At 46.5% G+C, this 25,697-nt stretch overlaps 1 protein-coding gene across 1 annotated transcript in view; it reads left to right on the forward strand.

Moving 5' to 3' along the window:
• The window catches only part of ATP8B4 (ATPase phospholipid transporting 8B4 (putative)), a 3,619,152-nt gene that overhangs the window by 2,009,039 nt on the left and 1,584,416 nt on the right, over nucleotides 1–25,697 (forward strand). The window contains exon 15 of the mRNA XM_086958264.1: nucleotides 22,163–22,351. Within this exon, the coding sequence (XP_086814390.1) occupies nucleotides 22,163–22,351 (189 nt within the window). The remainder of the gene's footprint in view (nucleotides 1–22,162; nucleotides 22,352–25,697) is intronic.

Consider the following 25,697-nt stretch of genomic DNA (forward strand, 5'->3'; position numbering starts at 1 on the left):
TCAGAAGCCTGCACTGGCTGCCAGTGAAAGAACGGGTTAAGCATGGGCGGAAAATCCGTTTCGCTCGCGGATTTTGCGGATTTTCGGTAAATTCGCAATCAGCGAGATTCGCGAATTTCCCGCAAAATCCGCGAGCAGCGGATTTGCTCGCACTGTTCGCGTGAGTTCGCGGCTTCCCAGTTCAACCTCGCGCCCCGCGAATAAGCGCTAAATTGCAGAAATACGATTTTAGCAAAACTGAAACTACTTACCAGGTTCAAAAGTTCAAGCTCATCATTAGTAGCCATTTCTTGTAGTGCTTCCTGAGGGGCCCCTCCAGAGTTCAGTTGCCTACTTGCAACTATTATGTGACCCTGCTCTGACCCTCAGAATAGTTACACAAAGGTCCTGAATTACAGCTAAGGCAGACAAGCAGGAGCCAGGCTGGAAGTTCAAATCCAGTGACACATTAATCAGCCCCTAATTCATTATTGTCAGTTGGGGCAGGGCAGGTGTTGTAACTAATTTTGCAACAATGAAAGCACTTAGCAAGTGCAAAAGATCACTAATCAGGAAGCACTAAGGAAGCAGGTGCCAGCTAAAAAAATATTCTGTGACACATTAATCAGCCCCAAATTAATTCAGGTCACTTGAGGCAGGGAAGGTGTGCTTTGCTTTGCCGAAAATAATGTACACTGGACAACCAGAGGGTGCGGTGATGAAACAGAGGGTGGCATGGGTGGGCCAGAGGGTGGCATGAGTAGTCAGAGAGTGGCAGTGGTGACAGAGAGTGGCAGTGATGAAGAAGAGTGTCCCAAACAGGCTGGACACGTAGAAACAACAAGTTCGCGAAACTTGCGACCCAACAGGTAAGTTCGCGTTTGCGAAATTGTACAAAACCCTCGCGAACTGGCAGAAAACCCGCGCGAACACAAAAAAAAATCCGCAAATTCGCAAGAATTCACGGATTTTGCGGATTGCGAGTTCGCAAATCCGCAAAATTCGCGAACGCGAGATTCGCAAAATTCGCCCATGCTTAGAACGGGTCACATTCAAAACCTTGTGTATTTCCTACAGAATAATGCACGACGAAGGCCCCCCCATTCTGAGACCACTAATGAAACTGCACCAGTCCAGCAGACAACTAAGATCCAACTCCCTCACTCTCGCCAGCGTCCCAAGGATTAGGAAGGCCAGAACCGGCGGTCGCCTGTTCTCTTACAACGCCCCCAAATTGTGGAACTCCCTCTCACTCTCCCTGAGGCGAGAACACAATCACCTTACTTTTCGGAAACAACTAAAAACCTGGCTCTTCCCTTGATCACCGCTCCTTCTGCTTCCCCCCTTTTTTTTGGATCTATGGTCACTAGCGCTGGGATGCCCTAGGGTAGCTACGCGCTCTATAAATCCCAACTCAACTCAACTCAAATAAATTATGAAAAAATGAAACTTGAAAGAAAAAAGCTATTTAGAGCGGTCTTTAATTCTTTACAAAGTGTCAAACATAAGGCAGTGAAATGTTACTCATAAATACCTTGAAACCCTTTAAATGTCACCCATGAGCAAACTGAAAAGCTAGCAGCTATGCCCCTGACAGCCAGAAATAGAGCACCTGCCCCCTAACTAAAACAACTTATTGAACTTAAGACAATGAGGTAACTGGCTGGTAAGATGTAGTTTCTTGGGCAGGGAGAGACACAGCTGAATAATCACAGGACTCTCTCTGGCGCTGTTAAACATTATCTTGTTGCTTACTCCAGCGGCAATTGCTCCGACCAACTGCCATCACAAGTCAACCTGGTGTACTCAATATCAATATCGCGCAAAATGCATTTTGCGGCTGAGCTTATCTTCTGAGTAGTTGTAGTGCCTGCCTGCCCTCTGTTGCTGAGCACTGCTGTCGTATAGTCAGTCTCCGGATAGTGCCTTTCCATTTCTGGTGCTTTGCAGTAAGTAATTTTAAGATATTCTTAGAGTTTTTCGTTGCTCAGTAGGAAGTAATTTCTAATATTCGTATGTTTCCCTCATCTTAGTTGCTTAATTTCGCTCTCGAGAAAGTGTCACTCATAGTCGTTGAAATATCCCTCATATTTACACTAAAACTATGAAAATTTCACACAAAGCAATCTGAAACCTTGGCAGCAATGGACAAACTGCTCCAAAGCCGCAATGTTGTCCATGGCGGTGCCTGAGTCAAAGTACACAGTCTGGTAATATGGTCAGTGGTTGCAGAGCTGAAACTCCTGGATGTTGTGAGTGCAGGGCACTGGGGATTCCTGCCTGAACTGGGATTCTCCTCTCACCTTTCTGTATTGCATGCTGTGTGCACATGGGCTGCAGGCAATAGGGTTTGGCCTGGGCTGTCTCTCTGGCACAAGAGCTGTTCTGCCACTTCCCTACTCATCTGTCCTCCAAGCCCAGCATGCTAAATGGCTTCAGTGCGCCCCAACCTCTGATGTATGTGATCACAGCCTGGCGGTGAGGGGCTGATGTTGGGGAAGAAGAGCAGCACACGAGGCCGGGAAAGAAAAAGACCTGCACATGAGGCCAAAGAACCCAGGCTGCAGTTGATAAGGGGGCTGCCAGGTGGTGGTTGGTCCGCTCCATACATGCCCACACGACACCATGGGGGTCTGCGCACCTATTGGCTCATGCGGCACGCACACTGTGCTCTCTCAGAGGAACATGCGACCGATGCACACCAGGAGCAAGGAGCAGCGCCACACCCCTTGTCTTCAATAATATGTCGGCCAGCTCCAGGAGATGAGGACTGCCAACTTGGGAGGGAGGGGGCATACCTGACAAAGAACCACTTTGTTGTGTGAAAAACTCTGCTTTATTGAAACAGGTACACATTACAATGAACATACCTGGCAACTTCCTCACAAAACTAAAACCTCGCTATACATCCAATACCTGACCCCGCCCCACGATCCCCTCAATGTGCTCCCACCCTGATCTTACCATATAAACAACATTACAATGTATTGCATTACAATTATACACTTTTACTAACCAACCCTATGCCTGCCTCTCTAAAACAGTAACTCACCAAACTCCTACAACTAAAATGATATTTACCTGCCTACCCTTTCCCTGTCCATGAACCCAACTTCAGCTGTAACCAAAAAAAATCTGATAACCCTGGCAAACTTTAAAACTAGCGACAATAAAAACAACCCTTTGCACACCTGTCACAACCAAGCAGCCAGCACCCCATGCCCAGAACTAAAAATAGAGGAAACCAAATCCCAAAAAATGAAGAAGGGTGTGTGGGGAAAAAATACTTTCCAGGTACGATGCGCTCCCAGCCACCAGGTCACCAAACCTAAAATGGTGGCTGGGAGCGTCCTACCGATAGCCTTATAAATTTGGGCTATAATTGGGCTACAATTACGTAGCCCAATCTAAAACAAAATCGAGGCACTTGGGCGTGTCCCAACCCTTCCAAACCGCCCGGGGGGAGACATCCCTACTGTCGGCTGCCCCCGCTAACTCCCCATGGGAGGGAGGGGGCAGACCAGACAAAGAGCCATTTTGTTGTGTGAAAAAGGCTTCTTCATTGAAACAGGTGCACATTACAATGCACATACCTGGCAACTGCCTTACAAAACTAAAACCTGGCTATACATTCGATACCTGATCCTGACTCCAACCTGACATTACCATATAAACAACATTACAATGTATTGCATTACAATTATACACTTTTATTAACTAACCCTATACCCGCCTCTCTAAAACAGTAAATCACCAAACTTCAGCAACTGAACTTAAAAAAACCAGCCTACCCTTTCCCTGTCCAGGAACCCAACTTCAACGGTAACTAAAAAACTTCTGCCAAAACTGGCACCCAGCGTGGCCTCACGGAATGCTTTTAGCCCGCTACAAGGAGCCTTTACTTAAATGTTTTATGTCTGTCCTTTTATACCCTCACAGGTAAAACTCGAGAGGAAACACCTCTTGCACATATAAGCACACTGGGCACTGACAAACTCATACTAACCCCTGTAACACCCTACACATATAAGGTCCTGACGAAAGCCAGTAGAAGAAAAGGCCTGGCTGAAACTAGTTGACCGCACAGGACGTTAGAGGCCATAAGCCTACAATCCACGTCCGATAGCCTTTGTTTTTATTGACTGCCTGGGGCCCACCATTGAAACAGTCATTCGGACACCCAGGACAGTATTTTAAACCTCACTCAGAGCACACTCACAGCACCCTCACGAGCCAAAAAAAAACCGCTCCGCAGTAATCTGGCATCAAAGCACACCTGAGGTACACTCGATACCTCGGGTGGGGCCCGATGATGAAGCATGCCACCAACTAGGTTGGTGGGTGAGGGCCTTCATAAAACCTAATGGTTTTCCTCCATCCACAGCCATACAAACAATTTAAACCAGAGCTAGTTCTCATTGATTGCTAACATATAAACTGGGGAAACGGACTAGCTCTCTAGTTCTCCTATCTCTTTTTGATTACAACAAACTTAAAAAAAAAACAGCACCCATAAAAGGGGGAGAGACTACAACCCATTTTCTACCCCCCCCCCGCCTGAAATTGATCGGTCTTCCACCTGAGTGTTTCTGCACATTCAAAGACCTGGCCAACACTACCCTGATTTCCAAAAGGTATAGATCTATGCCCTTCTTACAAAGGTGCACACCGTCATCCCTAAAAAATTGCACTGTATCGAAAGTAATCTCTGAGTGACTAAGCACTATATTCACTTTCCATCTGGCCCTATCAATCGCACCCCGATTGATGGTTCCACGCCAAAACCTGCAAGGCACAAAATCGGTCCACAAAACAACCTGCCCACTGCTCCTTAATCAAAGCCAAGTCCTTTTTCATTGCCCTCATCAAAACAACACCTTTTTCTTTACACAGGTTGTTCTCGTAAAGATGTAACAACAAACTATCAGGGCACCGACCGCCCAACAATTATTTATTAAGATATGGCCGTAGCTCCTTCCAGCACATGCTCCTTTTCCCCCTCCAAACAACTTTAAACATGCGTTTGTTGAAGCCTAAGTTTACACTAAAATAACTCTGTTGCGCTTGCACCATTTTCACAAAGGAGTGCCCCACGACTCAAATGGTCCATTCTTCTGCCTGTGGGCCAGGCACCAAACCTGAAATGAGAAAAGATAACATGAATTTCAAACATTGACACCTGACACATGCAGCTCCCTTTCTCACCTTCTCACAGGGCGCCTGAAACAATTGGAGGCCCAGCAGCCCTGATGCATGATATCCTCCTGTGCCCAGCCCCTGTTGCTCACTTCTGTTGCTGCCACAATGCAAAAAAAGTGAGTCCCAAAACACGCTCCATCTACCCCAATAAGTTGCAACATTTTCTGCATCACTGCCCCCAGCTGGTAATCTGTTACCCTGTTCCCATTCACATGTTTGAATACCGCCCCTCTTGCCCCTCCCCCAAACTGTACCATTTTGATACCCACCTGAACACGCATGTTGAAGGAGGGTCTGCTGTCTGCAACCTGATTCATTTCCCTAACTCTCTCTGGTCCGTTTTGGACCGGTCCAACCATATTTGCAACCCTTTCTCTTGAGGCACGACGTCCTGTGACAACACTCCCCCTCCCTTCCTGTTACCCAGAAATTCTGATACTCTAAAGGCCCCCCGAGACCAGGTACGTCTCTAGCACGTCCCTGCAAACCTCTGGCAGTACTTCCACTAATTGGCTCAGCATCTGCCAAGAAAGCAGCTTCCTGAGATTTCACCCGGCACCTCTCTCCTTGGCCCATCCCTCTAAAATCTGTGTTCCCAATTCCCCTGCCACCGGAGGGTAGTTCCATAGCAGCTTACCCATGAATGCGATACCTGCTAGCTTCCTGGTGTTTGTAACCCTCGACAAGCCTTTGCCAATGAGATCTAATATGAACTGGATGACATCTCCTGACCGCCGCACCACTGAGCACCTGACCACAGAAACTCTTTCCATGCTAAACTGTATGCTGCCCAGGTGGATTCTGACAATGAACCTACAACCAATTGTAGCATCCTATGTTGCCTACATACCCCAAATGGGGCGGCATTGGCGTCGGCGTCCTGTCGGCATCTTTGGCCAGCCCACGGAATCTCCCCCACAATGAATAAGACAAAGCGTCAGCTATGTAATTGTCCATGCCAGGTACGTGTAATGCTCTGCAGGCGATCTTGTGTCTCAAGCAGCCCAACACAAATACCCTTAGCAAATTCAGTACCTGCTCGTCCCTTGCAGACTGGCGGTTCACTATTTTGACCGCTGCCATGTTGTCCACCCTAAAGAGAACTTTCTTGTGAGCTCCCCCCATAATGTTATTGCTACTACCAAGAGAAAAAATTCCAATAAAGCTATGCTTCTGCCGCCGTCCTTCCACTGTAATGGCTATTGCTCTGCGCACCACCTCACTTGCCAGAACAAACCAAAACCCATGCTGCCCGCTGCATCTGAAAATATTTGTACGTCCCATGTAATGTCTTCCTCTCGTGCCAGCAGTATGCCATTAAACAACTGTAGAGACACAGGCCACATCCTCAAGTCCTCCTTCAACCGAGAAGAAAGCTGCACATGATGGTGAGGTAGATGTTGGCCTGACAATGCACGCCTAAGTCTCCTACACAATGTCCTCCCTGCCCTCACTACTCAGCACGCAAAGTTGAGATGGCCCAATAAAATCTGTATATCCTTTACCCTCACTTTGTCCTTTGATAACATGCTCCTCAACAGTAACATTTTCACTTTTTTGTCCTCTGGCAAACGTGACCGCATTGCCCTGGAGTCGATCTCAATATCCAGAAAAGAAAAAGTTGTGCTGGGTCCCATTGTCTTCTCTGCTGCCATTGGCCCCCCGATTTCTTCCATCAGCTCATGGAAATGTCCAGTGCTTTTTGGCATTCCGCTTAGCCCAGAGAACTCACAAAGAAAAAATCATCAAGATAGTGCGTTACCAGCTGGTGCCCTGTATGCCTTGAAAATAGTCACTGTAGAAACGTGCTGAATCACTCAAACAATGCACATGAAATGGAGCATCTCATCGGCAGTGCTTTGTCCAATTACCATTTTCCTTAAAAATGGATACCCAGTAAGCATGGGCGGAAAATCCGTTACGCTCGCGGATTTTGCGGATTTTCGGTAAATTTGCAATCCGCGAGATTCGCGAATTTCCCGCAAAATCCGCAAATCCGCGAGCAGCGGATTTTATGGCTTGCTCGCACTGTTCGCGTGAGTTTGCGGCTTCCCAGTTCAACTTCGCGCCCCGCGAATAAGCGCTAAATTGCAGAAATACGATCTTAGCAAAACTGAAACTACTTACCAGGTTCAAAAGTTCAAGCTCATCATTAGTAGCCATTTCCTGTAGTGCTTCCTGAGGGGCCCCTCCAGAGTTCAGTTGCCTACTTGCAACTATTATGTGACCCTGCTTTGACCCTCAGAATAGTTACACAAAGGTCCTGAATTACAGCTAAGGCAGACAAGCAGGAGCCAGGCTGGAAGTTCAAATCCAGTGACACATTAATCAGCCCCTAATTCATTATTGTCAGTTGGGGCAGGGCAGGTGTTGTAACTAATTTTGCAACAATGAAAGCACTTAGCAAGTGCAAAAGATCACTAATCAGGAAGCACTAAGGAAGCAGGTGCCAGCTAAAAAAATATTCTGTGACACATTAATCAGCCCCAAATTAATTCAGGTCACTTGAGGCAGGGAAGGTGTGCTTTGCTTTGCCACAATAATGTACACTGGACAACCAGAGGGTGCTGTGATGAAACAGAGGGTGGCATGGGTGGGCCAGAGGGTGGCATGAGTAGTCAGAGAGTGGCAGTGGTGACAGAGAGTGGCAGTGATGAAGAAGAGTGTCCCAAACAGGCTGGACACGTAGAAACAACAAGTTCGCAAAACTTGCGACCCAACAGGTAAGTTCGCGTTTGCGAAATTGTACAAAACCCTCGCGAACTGGCAGAAACCCGCGCGAACACAAAAAAAAAGAAAATCCGCGAGAATTCGCGGATTTTGCAGATTGCGAGTTCGCAAATCCGCAAAATTCGCCCATGCTTAATACCCAGAAAATCCCAGTCCTCTGGATGGAGGAAGCAACCGAAAAGCTAATTTTATGTCACATTTCGCCACCAGTTCAGCTTTTCCCGCCGTCACTACTAGTGACATGGCCACATCAACTGATAAATAGGACACCGTGGCTGCCTCCTCATCGATAAAATCATTGACTGAAGACCCTTATGGCCAAGACAAGTGCTGTATCAGTCTGCATTGACCCATTTCCTTTTTTAGCACTACACCTCTTTGTTCAGTTTTTCTTTGACTAACTGTTTATGTTCCGTAGCTGATTTTAGGTTCTCTGTCCAACTTCTATGTCTTGGACCCCTGTACTCCAAGCGAAACCCCCATCTGGAACCGTCCCTCAAAACCTGTGCTGCCCTTATAGCCCTGTTGTCTCACTGCCACCCTCTCGAGTTTAACCGGAGTATGAGCTTTTGGGCCCGGCCCTTGGGGCCACTTACCTCCCTGTGCGCCCGAAAACTGCTGCTGGTGCCCCCTTGAGTTACCCTCTGTCTGGTGCCATTGCTGCCCTCCCTGTTGGTAACCGCCCGCCTCGAAGCAGTTGACCAGTGCATGTTGGCCTCCACATTTTGAGCATTTGTGGCGAAACTTATTAAACTCATGTGTGCACAAGCTTTTATAAAAGTCCCAGCACACCCCTGTTCCTGACTGACTCTTCCCTTCACTCCTCCCGGGTGGCCTCCCCTGAAACGGTCAGTAGACAATAGGCAAGCCACTGGCCATAAATATCGTCTTCCCCTCTTTGGCTGCTCCCATCGTATGCCACCACAAATCCGTGTCCAGCTCCCCCCATTAAGCTCTAAATTCTTCATCATGTTGGGCCCATGCATATCCCCCTCCTGTGATCTGCACCTTTCTAATGACATCCATGTATTTAAATAATGCCACACAGCACTCTGGGTATCTTTCGCAATATGCGCTTGGGAAATCAAAAACGCTGCTGTCTAGTTTTGTATTGTCAACGGTGTAGGAGAGTAGGGTCTGCTATCCTATGGTCACCCCAAATTTTTGCTTTTTGCTTCACTGGTTTATGACTTAATGTGGCTGTGGGCCTGCTAATCAGACCCACAGCCTGCTGTTCTCTCTCTAAATTACTGACAATGCACTTTAGGTGCATTACGAATTGGAACTGGTTCACCTTATTAGCCCCTGTAGTAGTGTACCCTAGGTACCCAGGGCATAGGTGTTTCCAAGGCCTACCAGGGGCTGCAGCATGTATTGTGCCGCCCCTGGCCTGGCCTCCATATTTGACACAACTGGCTGATCACTCAGCTGGGGTAAGTTGGTGTAATCACCTCTTGCTTAGGTACAGTATGCCTGTGCCTAACCCTAAACTGGACACATATGTTCCTATCAGCCACTCCTATGGAAGGCCTCATCAATCCTGGAGGCAGAGTGCTTGGAAATATGTGAGATGGTGCTCTAGCATGAGCTGAGCCTGTCTGCAGCTGCCGGGAACCACTCCCTAAGCTGTTCCGGGATATTGCCATACCATATACTCTTAAGTGCATTATAATCCTCGCGGTTAAATGCTATCTTTGGTTTGGCTTTATCAAAACATGTCGAGTAAGGTGTCATACGAATTGGAATACTATCCCCTCGACAGTTCTGTCGACGGGGATAGCATTCCACCCTTCTAGAGGGACACGACATGTGTGTAGCCTTAACCCCGGTTAAAGTTAACCAGAGCCTCAGCATCACAAAATGGATGCTGCCACCACAGACACGAGTCTGACCTCCTGCTGCTGACCGAAACTCGGCAGATGGTGGCCTGGACAAAGGGTTTCCTGCCTTGGGAGGTGCGAGCACCACCCCAGACAGGGTTTTGTGTATTGGGTAGGACAGGGCTGAATAGAATCAGACATGCCCGGGGCACACAAGGTGTCCCCGTGCATAGGCCAGTCCAAACCGGCCCTGGGACTTTCCAGACCCAGGCTTGGCGCATAACTGGACAAAGGAAAGGGGGTGTACCCGCCCCCCTTCCTGGTTCCTCCCAGAGGAGGGACCTAGTAGGTGATCCACCCCTCAGATTGGGAATAAGAGTGGGAGCAGTGCCATTGCACGGCAGATCATCCTGAATCAACTTTAAACAAAGAAGAAGACTGGTCTTCGACATTCTGCTGCTCAGAAGACTGAAGAGAATCTCCCTTGTGGCCTAGGAGTGGCCACCCTGTGAACACAGGCACCAACCAGCAACTCGACGTCTGCTTTGCCGCCGCCTCCTGCCGAAGCCCGAGCCCAGAGCCCGACAAGAACCAGACTCCCAGACCTCTCAGAGCCCGATCCACAGTCCCTGCAAAGAAGGGACCCGTGGAGGCACCGAGTGACGTGGACCGGACCTCTTCGAAGACACTCGAAAAGCTGACTGCGCAGCTTCTGAGGCATCCTCGACGTTGTGCTTTGGGGACTGAGAACCCCCACCACCGAGCAGCCCTTGCACCGAAGATCAGCCCTCCAGCATCTCCACGATTTGCGTGGGGCCCTTTTGCATTGTGCCACTCGATGCGCCATCCCGGCCACTAGCCACGGGGTCAGCGGCCATCTTGGCGAAGAAAACCGACGATTTACACAGCAGGTCTGGTTGCTCCAGACCTACCCAAGCTCCTGTGAAAAGGAGCACTCGCTCTGACCTTACTGGTCCGAGTGTTAAGCATCTTTCGATTCCTGCGTGGCTTGCATTAGCCAAGGCCTGTTTGCTCCGATCAGGTCGCCGACACCGCCAACAGCGAGAAGCCTGCGTGGGGCAGCTTGTGACTGACTCCCGGACGTCCTCGACCCCCGGTGTCCACGTGGCTGCAGAGAGAAGCTACCCGACAACGCCTGTTTGCACCAATCGCCTGGTTCCACGGTAGTCACTGGCTAGTGACTTTGAACATTGTCCCCTCTGCTTTCAGGTCTTCACCACTTCAGATCCACCCTTGGATCCACCGGAACTCTTCACATCGAGCCGCCTGCAGCATCTTCAGCTCCAAGCACCATCGACCAGCGTTACGAAACCCGACACTACTTCGACCCTGTGCACCCGCTTCCTGTGGGTGAGGTAACTCAGCTCCGCCAGTGTTCCTACACTGTTACACATCTCAAGGGCCTGTGTCTTAAGTTTCAGCGTTCTAGGTCACTCGGAAGGTTCCTAACTCTTTAACTTTGTACTTTTTACGCACCATAGACTTTACATTGGAAAGTGCGTGCACTTTGAACACTGCACCCGAGTCCCGCGGGCCTTTCCCGACTTAGTCACTGCTAGTCTCGAATAGCTCCAGCGATTCCCAAGGCCCTAGGCCTGTTCCCTTTCCTATTGGTATCTCTTATACCACTTTCTTAGTATATGGTTTAGGTGGCCCCCAGGGTTCATCCATATTGTGCAACTTTTGTGTATTTTAAACTGTCTTGTGATTTAACGCTTGTGCTTCTGTGCTCATAAAGAGTCCAGGGGATTTTATAGTTAATAAATCAATATATATTTTCAATATATATCTTTGTGGTGTCCCTCTCATTTGGTATTCAAGGGGGTTGTGTATGGTATTACAGCTGGCTTCACATGCCTTTCAGAGTTTAGCCTAAGACTGCTTTGTCCACGTTACCACTAGGATAACTGGTCTACAAGGTTGAATTACAACCATCATCATAAGGGTTGCTTGGCATGGTACAAAGTGATCACTAAGAATTAGTGAGCATTATATACCAGGCCAACTTCTCACATTGGTGAGCAGCGGATTGGGATCTGAGCTTGCTGTTGTTTTACCATTACAATCTTTGAGATTATCATTTGAAAGATCATACAGGTACCTGCTAGGTACATATAAAACAAGACTAGTATACTTAAGTTCCACTGAACTTAGTTGTTGTAGAGCAAAGGGAGTAGCACACCCTAGCTACAACTACTAGATAGGTTTAGTAGGTAAACACCAGTGTAGGTAGATTGCAACACATCCACCCACACTAGAGCAATGTCTGGAGCAGAGGGTTCCACTGGGAACATCCCTGTTGAGAGTGACCCTCCAAGGGACACCATCCAAATTTGCTATTTTTTCCTTTAAGGAATTAAGACAGCTTTGTGTCTTAAGGGGTCTGAAGACAGGGCCTTCCCCTACTACAGACCACCTAAGAGAGCTCTTAGACCAGTCTGAGACTCTAAAGCCCTCTAAGGCAAACCCCACAGGGGATGCTGAAGGAGGCCATCCTTCAGAGGATGACACTGTAGACACCCCTGGTCCTATCATCCTGGTAGATGAGGAAGCCCCCATCACTGGAGCTCCTCAGATAGATGAGGAGGAAGAGGAAGAGGAAGAAGAGGAAGAGGGGGGAAGCAGTGAGTCAGATGATGACAGAAATAGTCAGGTGCTGGTCAGTAGACTGAACCAGGCTAACTTAAGCCTACTTGGGAATGAATCTGGTAACAACCCATTCAGACCCCCAGGTGGACTTAACCAGAAGCCTAGGAGGAGAAGGACTCACTCAGGTGATTCTGACAACTCCCATGCTTCTAGAGGCTCTCATGGTCACTCCAGAAGGGAGATGACTAGCCCTCAGAGAAGGGAACATGAGGCCAAAATGAGAGAGGCTGAGCTTAGGATCCAGAAGCGAGAATTAGAGGTTGCCCTGGTCCAAGAGAGACTTGCTAGACCAAGACAGCCTAGAGAGAGTGGGGTAATAGAATCCACTGGTGGCAGCAATATCCACAAGGATAAAGACAGGTCTTTTGATAACAGAAACCTGAGTAAGATTGTGCCCCCCTACAAAGCTAGGGATGACATCCATAAATGGATTACTGCAATGGAGAGAGCCTGCAGAGTACAGAAGATCCCTCAGGAGCAGTGGGCAGCAATCTTGTGGCTCTCCTTTGAAGGTAGAGGCCGAGATAGACTCCTCACAGTTAGTGATGGGGATTCTAGAAACTACCTGGTCCTGAAGAGTGCTCTGATTGATGGGTTAGGCTTAACCACTGAACAGTACAGGTTAATGTTCAGAGATACCCAGAAGGCACAGACTCAGGACTGGTCTGAATTTGTTGAGTGTGCCACTAAGGCTCTGGAGGGATGGTTGCTGGGAAGCAAGGTTACAGACTATGAAGTATTGTATAATTTGCTGATGAGAAAACAAATTTTAAATAATTGTCAGAACCAGCAGTTGCATCAACATTTGGTTGACTCAGATTTGACCTCTCCCCAAGAATTGGGAAAGAGGGCAGATAAATGGGTAAGAACCAGAGTTAAGCAAAAGAACCAGAACCAGAACCAGGGTGGTGACCAGAAGAAAACAGACCAGAAGGGTGGGGAGCAGAAAGCTAAAGACCAGAAGTCTTCAGCAGGGCCCCAAAATGATACAAAGGGTGGGTCCCAAACTTCCAAGAAGAAGAAGAAAGAAGGTCAGAAGAAACCCTGGTGTAAAACTTGTAAAAACACCTCTCACTGGACAAGTGAGTGTAAAAAGGGTGGAGCCCCCAGCACTGCAGCCCCTAAGGCAACTACACCCACTAGTACAGCTAGCAGTGCTGGACCACAAACCAAGGGGGTAGTGGGTATCACCTTGGGAACTGAAGGAGATTCTGACCTAGTCAGAACCCTTACTCAGGCTGTTCTGATTTGTGAAGGGGACATAGATTTGACCCCTGACATAAGCCCCAGTAACCTGGGCAAATACAGACAGACGCCTTTGATTAATAACAAAGTGGCTCAAGCTTACAGGGACACATGTGCCAGTGTCACCATGGTGACACCTAACTTTGTGGACCCTGGACAGTACATGCCAGGTGATAATTACCTGGTGAACAATGCCAGCAATGCCACTACTACACATAGTGTGGCACTTGTTAACTTTTCCTGGGCAGGGGTAACTGGCCTAAAAAGAGTTGTGGTTAGTGCTGATCTCCCAGTAGAATGTTTGTTGGGCAATGACCTGGAGAACTCTCTATGGTCAGAAGTTGAGTACAGGACTCATGCAGAGATGTTAGGGATATCATCACATGTCCTTGCTGTGACCAGGTCACAGGCCAAAAAGTGCCTCTCTGAACCTCAGGTCTTGGATCCTGGAACAATGGACCAAGCACCTTCCAAGAAGAAGAACAGGAGGGTTAAGGCTGTGCCTTCCCAACTGCCTGCAAGTGAGGATCAGTCTTCACAGGAAGCTGGTCTTGAGACCCCTGAAGGAGCTGTCTCTGAAGAACTTGAACCTGATCAGGTTGAGTTTCTGGGGACTGGGGGACCTTCTAGGGCAGACTTGGGGCAGGCTCAGTTAACCTGTCCTTCTCTTGAACCCCTCAGACAGCAGGCTGCTGCTGAGGCTGCTGGGAATGCTCAAGGTGCCCATAAAGTGTATTGGGATGCAGGACTCCTTTACACAGAGGGTAGAGACCCCAAGCCTGGTGCAACCAGGAGGTTGGTTATACCTCTGCAATTTAGGGGTTTCCTTCTCACCTTAGCCCATGATATTCCTTTAGCAGGACACTTAGGCCAGAATAAGACCTGGGACAGGCTTGTCCCTCACTTTCACTGGCCTCACATGTCTGAAGACACCAAGGAATTTTGTCGCTCCTGTGAAACCTGCCAAGCCAGTGGTAAAGCAGGTGGAACAACAAAGGCCCCCCTAATACCACTACCTGTGGTGGGGGTTCCCTTTGAAAGAGTGGGGATTGATATTGTAGGTCCAATGGATCCCCCTACAGCATCTGGGCACAGATTCATACTGGTGGTAGTGGATCATGCCACCAGGTACCCAGAGGCAATTCCACTTAGGACCACAACAGCTCCTGTTGTGGCCAGGGCCTTACTTGGAGTTTTCTCCAGAGTGGGGTTTCCTAAGGAGGTAATATCTGATAGAGGTGTCAACTTCATGTCAGAATATTTGACAGCTATGTGGAAGGAATGTGGTGTCAACTACAAGTTCACCACTCCTTATCATCCACAATGTAATGGGCTTGTTAAGAGATTTAACAAGACCCTAAAGGGCATGATTAAAGGATTACCTGAAAAGCTCAGGCGAAGATGGGACATCCTACTGCCCTGCCTTTTGTTTGCTTACAGAGAGGTCCCTCAAAAGTGGGTTGGCTTCAGCCCCTTTGAATTGTTGTTTGGGCATCCTGTAAGAGGACCCCTGTGTCTGGTGAAGGAAGGATGGGAGTTACCTCTCAAAAAGCCTAAGCAAGACATATTGGACTATGTACTTGGTCTCCGCTCCAGGATGGCAGAGTACATGGAAAAGGCACCCAAAAACCTTGAGGCTAGCCAAGAATTACAGAAAGCTTGGCATGACCAAAAGGCTGTCCTTGTTGAGTTTCAGCCTGGACAGAAGGTATGGGTGTTGGAACCAGTGGCCCCAGCAGCACTCCAAGACAAATGGTCTGGACCCCATACAATTCTGGAGAAGAAGGGAGAGGTTACCTACTTGGTGGACCTAGGAACTCCCAGGAGCCCCCACAGGGTGCTCCATGTAAACAGATTGAAGGCATATGTCAGCAGGGAAGACATGGGCTTGCTCATGGCTACAGATGAGGGACAGGAGGAAGAGAGTGACCCTCTCCCAGACCTGCTCACTCAGAACCCTGAGGATGGCTCAGTTGATGGTGTGGCCTTAGGTGGCAGCCTCACTGAACATCAGCAACATGACTGCAGACAAGTTCTACAGGCATACAGGCATATGTTCTCATTGACACCCAGTCAGACTAACTGGTGTACACATGTGGTGGACACTGGTGACAGTCTTCCTGTAAAGAGCAAAATTTACAGGCAACCTGACCACGTCAGGGACTGTATAAAGACTGAGGTGCAAAAGATGCTGGAATTAGGTGTTATTGAGCCTTCAGAGAGCCCCTGGACTAGCCCAGTGGTTCTGGTCCCCAATCCTCACACCAAAGATGGCAAGAGAGAGATGAGGTTCTGTGTGGATTACAGAGGACTCAATGCTGTCACCAGGACATATGCACACCCTATTCCAAGGGAAGATGAGCTCATTGACAAGTTGGCTTCTGCCAAATATTTGAGCACATTTGACTTGACAGCTGGCTACTGGCAAATCAGGTTAGCTGAGGAGTCTAAAGCCAAGACAGCATTTTCTACCCCTAGTGGGCATTATCAATTTGTGGTGATGCCCTTTGGTTTGAAAAATGCACCTGCCACCTTCCAAAGGTTGGTGAATCAAGTCCTTACTTGGTTGGGTGACTTTTGCGCAGCTTATCTGGATGATATTTCTGTCTTTAGCTCCACCTGGGAGGATCACCTGGGCCACCTGAAGGAAGTGCTTGAGGCTCTGCAGAAGGCAGGCCTCACTATCAAGGCAACAAAGTGCCAGATAGGGCAGAGCAAGGTTGTATACCTGGGCCACCTTGTAGGTGGAGGCCAAGGTCAACCACTGGAGAGTAAGATCCAGACCATAAAGGACTGGTCCCCTCCAACTACCCAGACTCAGGTCAGAGCTTTCTTGGGCCTGACTGGGTACTACAGGAAGTTTGTTAAGAACTATGGGTCCATTGTGACTCCTCTTAATGATCTGACATCTAAGAAGATGCCCAAAAAGGTTCAGTGGACAGAAGTCTGTCAAAAGGCATTTGATGACCTGAAGAAGGCCATGTGCTCTGTACCTATCCTGAAGAGTCCTGACTACTCAAGAGAGTTCATTGTCCAAACAGATGCTTCTGAGTTGGGAGTGGGAGCAGTGCTTTCACAGCTTAATGTAGATGGCCAGGACCAGCCCATTGCTTTTATTAGCAGAAGGCTGACCCCCAGAGAGAAACGTTGGTCAGCTATAGAGAGGGAGGCCTTTGCTGTGGTGTGGGCCCTGAAGAAGTTGAGACCATACTTATTTGGCACTCACTTCAAGATTCAGACCGACCATAAGCCCCTCTTATGGCTTAATCAGATGAAGGGTGAACACACCAAACTACTCAGGTGGTCCATTTCCCTACAGGGGATGGACTTTACAGTGGAGCACCGCCCAGGGACTGACCATGGCAACGCAGATGGTCTCTCCAGGTACTTCCACTTAGAACATGAAGACACAACTGGTCAAGGTTAGTCTAATGTCCCTGTGTTTGGGGGGGGGGGGTCATGTAGGAGAGTAGGGTCTGCTATCCTATGGTCACCCCAAATTTTTGCTTTTTGCTTCACTGGTTTATGACTTAATGTGGCTGTGGGCCTGCTAATCAGACCCACAGCCTGCTGTTCTCTCTCTAAATTACTGCCAATGCACTTTAGGTGCATTACGAATTGGAACTGGTTCACCTTATTAGCCCCTGTAGTAGTGTACCCTAGGTACCCAGGGCATAGGTGTTTCCAAGGCCTACCAGGGGCTGCAGCATGTATTGTGCCGCCCCTGGCCTGGCCTCCATATTTGACACAACTGGCTGATCACTCAGCTGGGGTAAGTTGGTGTAATCACCTCTTGCTTAGGTACAGTATGCCTGTGCCTAACCCTAAACTGGACACATATGTTCCTATCAGCCACTCCTATGGAAGGCCTCATCAATCCTGCAGGCAGAGTGCTTGGAAATATGTGAGATGGTGCTCTAGCATGAGCTGAGCCTGTCTGAAGCTGCCGGGAACCACTCCCTAAGCTGTTCCGGGATATTGCCATACCATATACTCTTAAGTGCATTATAATCCTCGCGGTTAAATGCTATCTTTGGTTTGGCTTTATCAAAACATGTCGAGTAAGGTGTCATACGAATTGGAATACTATCCCCTCAACAGTTCTGTCGACGGGGATAACATTCCACCCTTCTAGAGGGACACGACATGTGTGTAGCCTTAATCCCGGTTAAAGTTAACCAGAGCCTCAGCATCACAAAATGGATGCTGCCACCACAGACACGAGTCTGACCTCCTGCTGCTGACCGAAACTCGGCAGATGGTGGCCTGGACAAAGGGTTTCCTGCCTTGGGAGGTGCGAGCACCACCCCAGACAGGGTTTTGTGTATTGGGTAGGACAGGGCTGAATAGAATCAGACATGCCCGGGGCACACAAGGTGTCCCCGTGCATAGGCCAGTCCAAACCGGCCCTGGGACTTTCCAGACCCAGGCTTGGCGCGGAACTGGACAAAGGAAAGGGGGTGTACCCGCCCCCTTCCTGGTTCCTCCCAGAGGAGGGACCTAGTAGGTGATCCACCCCTCAGATTGGGAATAAGAGTGGGAGCAGTGCCATTGCACGGCAGATCATCCTGAATCAACTTTAAACAAAGAAGAAGACTGGACTTCGACATTCTGCTGCTCAGAAGACTGAAGAGAATCTCCCTTGTGGCCTAGGAGTGGCCACCCTGTGAACACAGGCACCAACCAGCAACTTGACGTCTGCTTTGCTGCCACCTCCCGCCGGAGCCCGAGCCCAGAGCCTGACAAGAACCAGACTCCCAGACCTCTCAGAGCCCGATCCACAGTCCCTGCAAAGAAGGGACCCGTGGAGGCACCGAGTGACGTGGGACCGGACCTCTTGGAAGACACTCAAAAAGCTGACTGCGCAGCTTCTGAGGCATCCTCGACGTTGTGCTTTGGGGACTGAGAACCCCCACCACCGAGCAGCCCTTGCACTGAAGATCAGCCCTCCAGCATCTCCACGATCTGCGTGGGGCCCTTTTGCATTGTGCCACTCGACGCGCCATCCCGGCCACTAGCCACGTGGTCAGCGGCCATCTTGGCGACGAAACCGACGATTTACACAGCAGGTCTGGTTGCTCTAGACCTACCCAAGCTCCTGTGAAAAGGAGCACTCGCTCTGACCTTGCTGGTCCGAGTGTTAAGCATCTTTCGATTCCTGCGTGGCTTGCATTAGCCAAGGCCTGTTTGCTCCGATCAGGTCGCCGACACCGCCAACAGCGAGAAGCCTGCGTGGGACAGCTCGTGACTGACTCCTGGACGTCCTCGACCCCCGGTGTCCACGTGGCTGCAGAGAGAAGCTACCCAACAACGCCTGTTTGCACCCGACATCGCCTGGTTCCAATCTGGTTCCACGGTAGTCACTGGCTAGTAACTTTGAACATTGTCCCCTCTGCTTTCAGGTCTTCACCACTTCAGATCCACCCTTGGATCCACCGGAACTCTTCACATCGAGCCGCCTGCAGCATCTTCAGCTCCAAGCACCATCGACCAGCGTTACGAAACCCGACACTACTTCGACCCTGTGCACCCGCTTCCTGTGGGTGAGGTAACTCAGCTCCGCCAGTGTTCCTACACTGGTACACATCTCAAGGGCCTGTGTCTTAAGTTTCAGCGTTCTAGGTCACTCGGAAGGTTCCTAACTCTTTAACTTTGTACTTTTTATGCACCATAGACTTTACATTGGAAAGTGCGTGCACTTTGAACACTGCACCCGAGTCCCACGGCCCTTTCCCGAGTTAGTCACTGCTAGTCTCGAATAGCTCCAGCGATTCCCAAGGCCCTAGGCCTGTTCCCTTTCCTATTGGTATCTCTTATACCACTTTCTTAGTATATGGTTTAGGTGGCCCCCAGGGCTCATCCATATTGTGCAACTTTTGTGTATTTTAAACTGTCTTGTGATTTAACGCTTGTGCTTCTGTGCTCATAAAGAGTCCAGGGGATTTTATAGTTAATAAATCAATATATATTTTCAATATATATCTGTGTGGTGTCCCTCTCATTTGGTATTCAAGGGGGTTGTGTATGGTATTAAAGCTGGCTTCACATGCCTTTCAGAGTTTAACCTAAGACTGCTTTGTCCACGTTACCACTAGGATAACTGGTCTACAAGGTTGAATTACAACCATCATCGTAAGGGTTGCTTGGCATGGTACAAAGTGATCACTAAGAATTAGTGAGCATTATATACCAGGCCAACTTCTCACAAACGGGACCCTCAGCCGCTTGGCCGATTTGTATTCCTTCTCTTTGGACCTCACTTCCCTATGCATGAATTTCAGAATTTCCACATATTCCCCTTTCCAGATGGGTTCTTTTGTTGACAGCATTATATGGGCCCCTAGAGGTTCCGTCACCCCCTTCTAATGGAGTTTCTTAATTTTCAGTTCTTTGCTCTTTGAGCCGTCTTTCTTGTCTCCCTTCTTTTCACCGTCCTCAGTCACTTTCTCTGTATTGGTCCCATTCTCCATTTCACTTCTAATCTAGGTGTTTCAAATGCGATAAGACATGGTAACTGGCCATAGCATAGTTTGTTGATCATTTCCAGCACCTACAGTGGTTGCTGAAATTCCTCCGCGCTTAAAGAGAATGGTGATAATGGTTCCTAAGATGGCAACTAAATTATGGTACTTGATCTTGGAGGGGAATATCCCTAGACAGCAATGACAGGTGCCTCTGGCTATGATAGACCTTCCTCTGCCAGTGTACTGTAGGTATTTCCACAGTCACCCCAGTGGTTGCCACATCTGCCTTGATAAACTCACAATCAGGCCCTGAAGCTGGTTATAGGAATGCAGCATTGGTCTGGTACACAGTCTGCCAATGCTCCTTACAAAGTGGTTGAATACAAGTGAGGCAAAAAGAGCCAGGTTGCCGCCTGTAGGTGATGTAACATCTTCATTATGGTCTTTTGGGCCTATGCAACTTTTATCCTACTTTCCCTGGAACTAGCAACCCCTGCACAACCACCTGCCAAGGTCTCTAGTTTTATCTAAGCCATCAGAAATATCTGTCTCATGCAAACTCTGCTTGTTTGAATTAATAGTCCCACATTAGTATAATCTCCTGCTCTATCTCCTTGTGCTGAGTGTTATAGTCACACGTTGTTGGGATGTGAAGCACACTAGCTAAAGTGTGCTGCACATCTGAACAACGTGTACTGCCAGTGTGTTGCCTCCTAGGAGCGAGGCACTGCAAGCCATAATATCACAAAGATGCCAATATTTCCCATCCCTTACCCTCTGCATTCCGTCTCCTGACGACTCACTTATCCTGTCTGTTAGGTCTACGTAAAATTAAGTCCTGAATGACCTGCATCTATATTGAACACAAATGGTCAAAAAGAGAAACCAGTCTGGTAAGACCAAAATCTTAGGAGGGCTTTGCTCAAAAATGTCTTTATGCTTCATCTATCAGTGTTGAGCTGGCTCAGTTTCTCACATATATGAAGTATTAATAGTGCTAGTTTTCCATGTTAGTCTCCACTCTTGACTCCACCTTTTTATCTACAAAGAACTATGTCTACATTTTTCAGCAAGTCTTTGGCGAAGATCAACTTTATCAGGGCCTCCCAGATAAACTAATTTTTCAGCTCCTGATAATCAAATTGCAACCAGTTAACTAATCAGTAGGCAGAGATCTGTGACTGCTTTTCACCATCTGCCAGTGCAAATAGAAATATTAAAATATAACCAGTTCCAGCCTATCTGATGGGCAAACTACAGTACTATTTTTCCTCCACTGGGATTCCTTTTCCCCACATAACATAGAGCTGTCAGTGTTTTTTTCTTGCAACTAGACCTCAGTTTTAGAACATTCTTCCTTTAATGTTATATCGCTTTAAAAACTGACATATTCAAAATCTTCCCTTAGGTCCTTGGTGAACAATGCGCCTCAAAGAATGTAGGTGTAGCACCGATTCAGCTTTATTGTAAAACCTGCCCTTAAATGTAAAAATTAGGTTTTTGTGAGACGGCCAGAGTGGCCATGACCCTCATCGTATTCTCAAGAGATACTATGTACAGGATTTGTTGTTCTCCATTACAGGTTTTTCAGTCTAAGTGAAGTCTATTGAAATTATTTTTTTAGTTTACTTGTCTTTTCAAGGTGCATGATTTGTGTTTCACATTGATAACAACGTTAATCAGAGCGGGAATTCTTATTTAGAGGACCAAGTTTCTTTCACCAGTTTCCCATCCAGGTTTTGTAACGTTTCAAATCTACTGAAGTCGTGCATGGACTCTTTTACAATGAAACGCAAAACAGTGTTTCTGTACTTACCTTTGTAAATGCTCGCATGTGCTACATTATATTGCCTCACACAAACTTTAGTGAATGTGGGCCTGTCTGTTCATAGCTAATATATTATAATGCTTTTAAAGTAATACCAAAAGGAAAGAGTAGCATGTGAGATCCTGCAAGCTATTTTTTTACTTCCTAACTGTAAACTTTGGAGCCAAGGCAGCGTCACATTAATACAGAAGAGTCATTAACACATCATTATTTTGTTTTTTTTTCAGGAGAATTGGTTTATCAAGTTCAGTCACCTGATGAAGGAGCCCTAGTTACTGCTGCCAGGAATTTTGGGTTTGTTTTCAAGTACAGGACTCCTGAGACGATCACTGTGGAAGAAATGGGCCGACCTGTTACATACCAACTATTAGCAATTTTAGATTTTAACAACTTCAGGAAAAGAATGTCTGTGATAGGTATACTAAAACCTGTTTTCTCAGATTTGTGTAATAGCCTCTTAGTCGTTTTCTGTAGGTTGTTTTTCAGTTTATGAAGCAAGCACAGTTTGTCACAGATCAATGTTTATTCATGTTTGTCACCAATCAAAGTGTTTGGACTACTTGCCTTGTTTTACAATACAATTATCTTGAACTCGTGTAGGTAATATCTCAGTTAAAGGATTTCACTCAGCAGTTTTGTTGCTCTGTCGATTATTTTAGCAAACATTTTCTTAATTCGAATTCAGCATTTTTGGAATACAATATTTTTCATTGTGTATGGTCCTCATAGATCAGTGGAGGACGATGATCAGCAATACTTAAGGCTCTTTCTCTTTTTATTGAAATCTTAAGAAACTCAATATAATACAATGCAGTAGAGAATATAGGGCCAAATGTAGGTAATCCAGAATTACCGATTCTAAAATACCGAATTTTACCAATTCGGTATTTTAGAATCGGTAAATGGGATGTAGGTATTCATTCGGTAAGTATTACCGAATCGGTAACATTCTGTGAATACCGAATTGGTATTTACCGAGGCCCATAGGAATGAATGTGAATTACTGAATCGGTAAATACCGATTCGGTAAAAGGAGGAACACATTGAAGGGTGGCAGGGTGTCGCTTTGACACCCTGTTGCGCCCCTGAATAGTGTATGGGTGCACATAGGCCCCTACATCTGAAAAGCCTAATACCGGTCGCTAACGGACGAAAATTGGTAATTTCGGCCGTTACCGACTGGTATTAGGCACCTACATCTGGCCCATAGTTCTTTTTCGCCAATTAGTAACTTAGGAACTTCAAAAAAATGGGATGAACTAACATTTATGTGTTGTAAATTAACTTGTTACTCCTATTACCATTTACGAATTTGCCAATTTCCCTGTTTTTCATTATTATCTCCTTTCAGATTTTATGAATCGAACCTTAAATCTTATTAAAAGTCAGACCGATGCTGCCTCATTTGTAATAGGTCTCATAAAACCATCATTTTGTCTTATATCGGATCCACTCATGCACATTACAGTGGATTTCATCTTTCCATTCCAGAGGCATCAAAGAGCATGCATTTAAAGAGGCAGGAAAATACATTTTAGCATGCCCAATCGTGACATCTTACTATCACGGCCAGATCTTGTTCATTTTCAGCTTCGAAATTTCCTGAATTTCTTAAGCAATTTATAACTTCTCCCCAGAATGATCCCAAACCCGATGTTTCCAAGACCTGAATGATATGTGGCATCTTGAGCAAAGATTACTACACTTCGGAGAAATTCTTAACCGTTCTGGAGTGTAATGCATTCTATAAACTGAGAAATAATGTATTTGGATTAAATCTGAGCTCAGTAGTTTCTGATGAGAATCTAAATATATCTTCTGTCACCTTTCCTTCTGCATTAACAGAGTTCCTCTGCCCATTTTGATCTAATTTTATAATTGCCTGGTATAGGTAATAATCTGTATATGCTTATAACATAGCCCTTGTGCAAACCTACACAAAAAAGTATTGAATGTGCTTTTCTAAACCCTCTTTTTTTGCCTTGAAAATAACTTCAGTGTGGCAAGTTCTTAAAAACATGACCTCTACTATCTACAAAGTTGTTAACGCGGTTTTAGAAGGTTTTGTTATTTGGCATAATTAATTAAAATCATTGCATTATAAATATACTGTGTAATTTAAAGGAAAATCTCAGTTAGGCCTTTTATACAAAGTAACGTAACGTTTTTATGCTAAAATGTGAAAATTGAAGACAAATTTAGTCCAACCAATTTTTTTATGGCATTTTGTTGCCAAATATTTCATGAGGTTATTTATCATGGTCTCTGTTCTGACCAAAACATTTGTGAATCACAAGTTGAGAATTGCGTTAGCTGTGTCGAAGCATGCTGTTTTGTTTCATTGGTTGTAAGCATAATGCAATAGTTCTCTCAGATTCCTCATTATTGATTGGCATATAGAAACAAGATGGATAGATCTGCGTCTACTGACCCACGGAGTCTGCATGTTATGCTGTTGGGGTTCTTTAACCATTTTGGAATGTGATCAAGTTAAGGAAGGTTTCCAACCACAGGTTCTGTTTTCATAAAGATGGAATAACCAGGTATGATTGTATTTTTTAGATCTTTAAATTTAAATCAGCATCCTTGCATGGGATCGCTTGGATAGTATCAGTTTATTCTCCATCATGGAAAAAAATATCATCTGAATACATAGTGCTTTTTAAAAAGTAGTGTATGTGCATGGTAAGTCCCAAAGGGCTTTTAGTTTAAGGTTGTACAGAGAAGTTTCAGATATCTATTTGTGGGGGCATTTTTGATTTATTTTTTATCTCTGTTCACAAGACCTGCTTAAGTGATATCTTTGGTGGTCGGTTTTAATTTATGGCTGATTTTTACAAAGGCAGCCTGTCTTGCTATTGGTTACTTGGTTACACCAAACTCTAGCTCGATCTGTGCTGGTAATACATTTATTGGTTGTGGGGAGATAGCTATACGTTTTGGAAATAATTGTGTCCAGTACTGATGGATCACTCCCTTGCAATGCTTCGCTGCCTTGGGTCAGGGATGGTGGAGATTTTGTGGAAATAAGTACTTTTATGATGGTGATTAATGAGGGCTCTTGGAGTGTGTTATATTGTGTTTTAAATGCTACCAATAGGGAGAACACTCTTGTTCTTAGTTGCGATTTATTAATATGATGGAGCTTCTGGAGTCTGTGATCTCCCTGAGATATTTGAAATTCATGTACATTTCCAATTTGAGTTACTTTGAGATACCTTTTGTGGAGTTTTTGTCATCTTTTTATTGTTCACCATCACCTTGGCATTAGTTAGATTTATTTCCATTCAATTTTTTGAGGACTATTTGGCAAGAGCATCAAATAGTCTTTGCAGCCCCACTTTAGTTGTACTTGCCAAAATTGCATTATTAAAATTCAACAGATTGGATGGAGGATAGCCACCAAGTTTGGAAGGGTGGGAGTTGACAAACTCAAGGGGCCATTTATTTGCTATGTACCAATTTTCTCTGTTAATTGTGTTGAACTTGCCAAAAAAGACCATTGAAATTCCCATGGGCCCATCCTAACGATTCACAAAGTTTTTGTCTTGAGATTCTGGATAACATGGATGTCCCATAAAATGTATGATACTGTTTAGTTTGACCCTTTATCAGTATTGTCGGACCTGGCCCTTTCCTCTGAGTCACCCCCAAACTTTTCCCCTTCCTCCTCCATTTTTTTAACCTCATTTTTGTTGGCTTGAGGACTCTGGGCACTTTACCACTGCTAATCATTGTAAAGTGCATATGCTCGCTCCCTAA

This window comes from Lissotriton vulgaris, chromosome 2_1 (assembly GCF_964263255.1).
Source record: "Lissotriton vulgaris chromosome 2_1, aLisVul1.2, whole genome shotgun sequence".
NCBI classification, from domain to species: Eukaryota; Metazoa; Chordata; class Amphibia; order Caudata; family Salamandridae; genus Lissotriton; species Lissotriton vulgaris.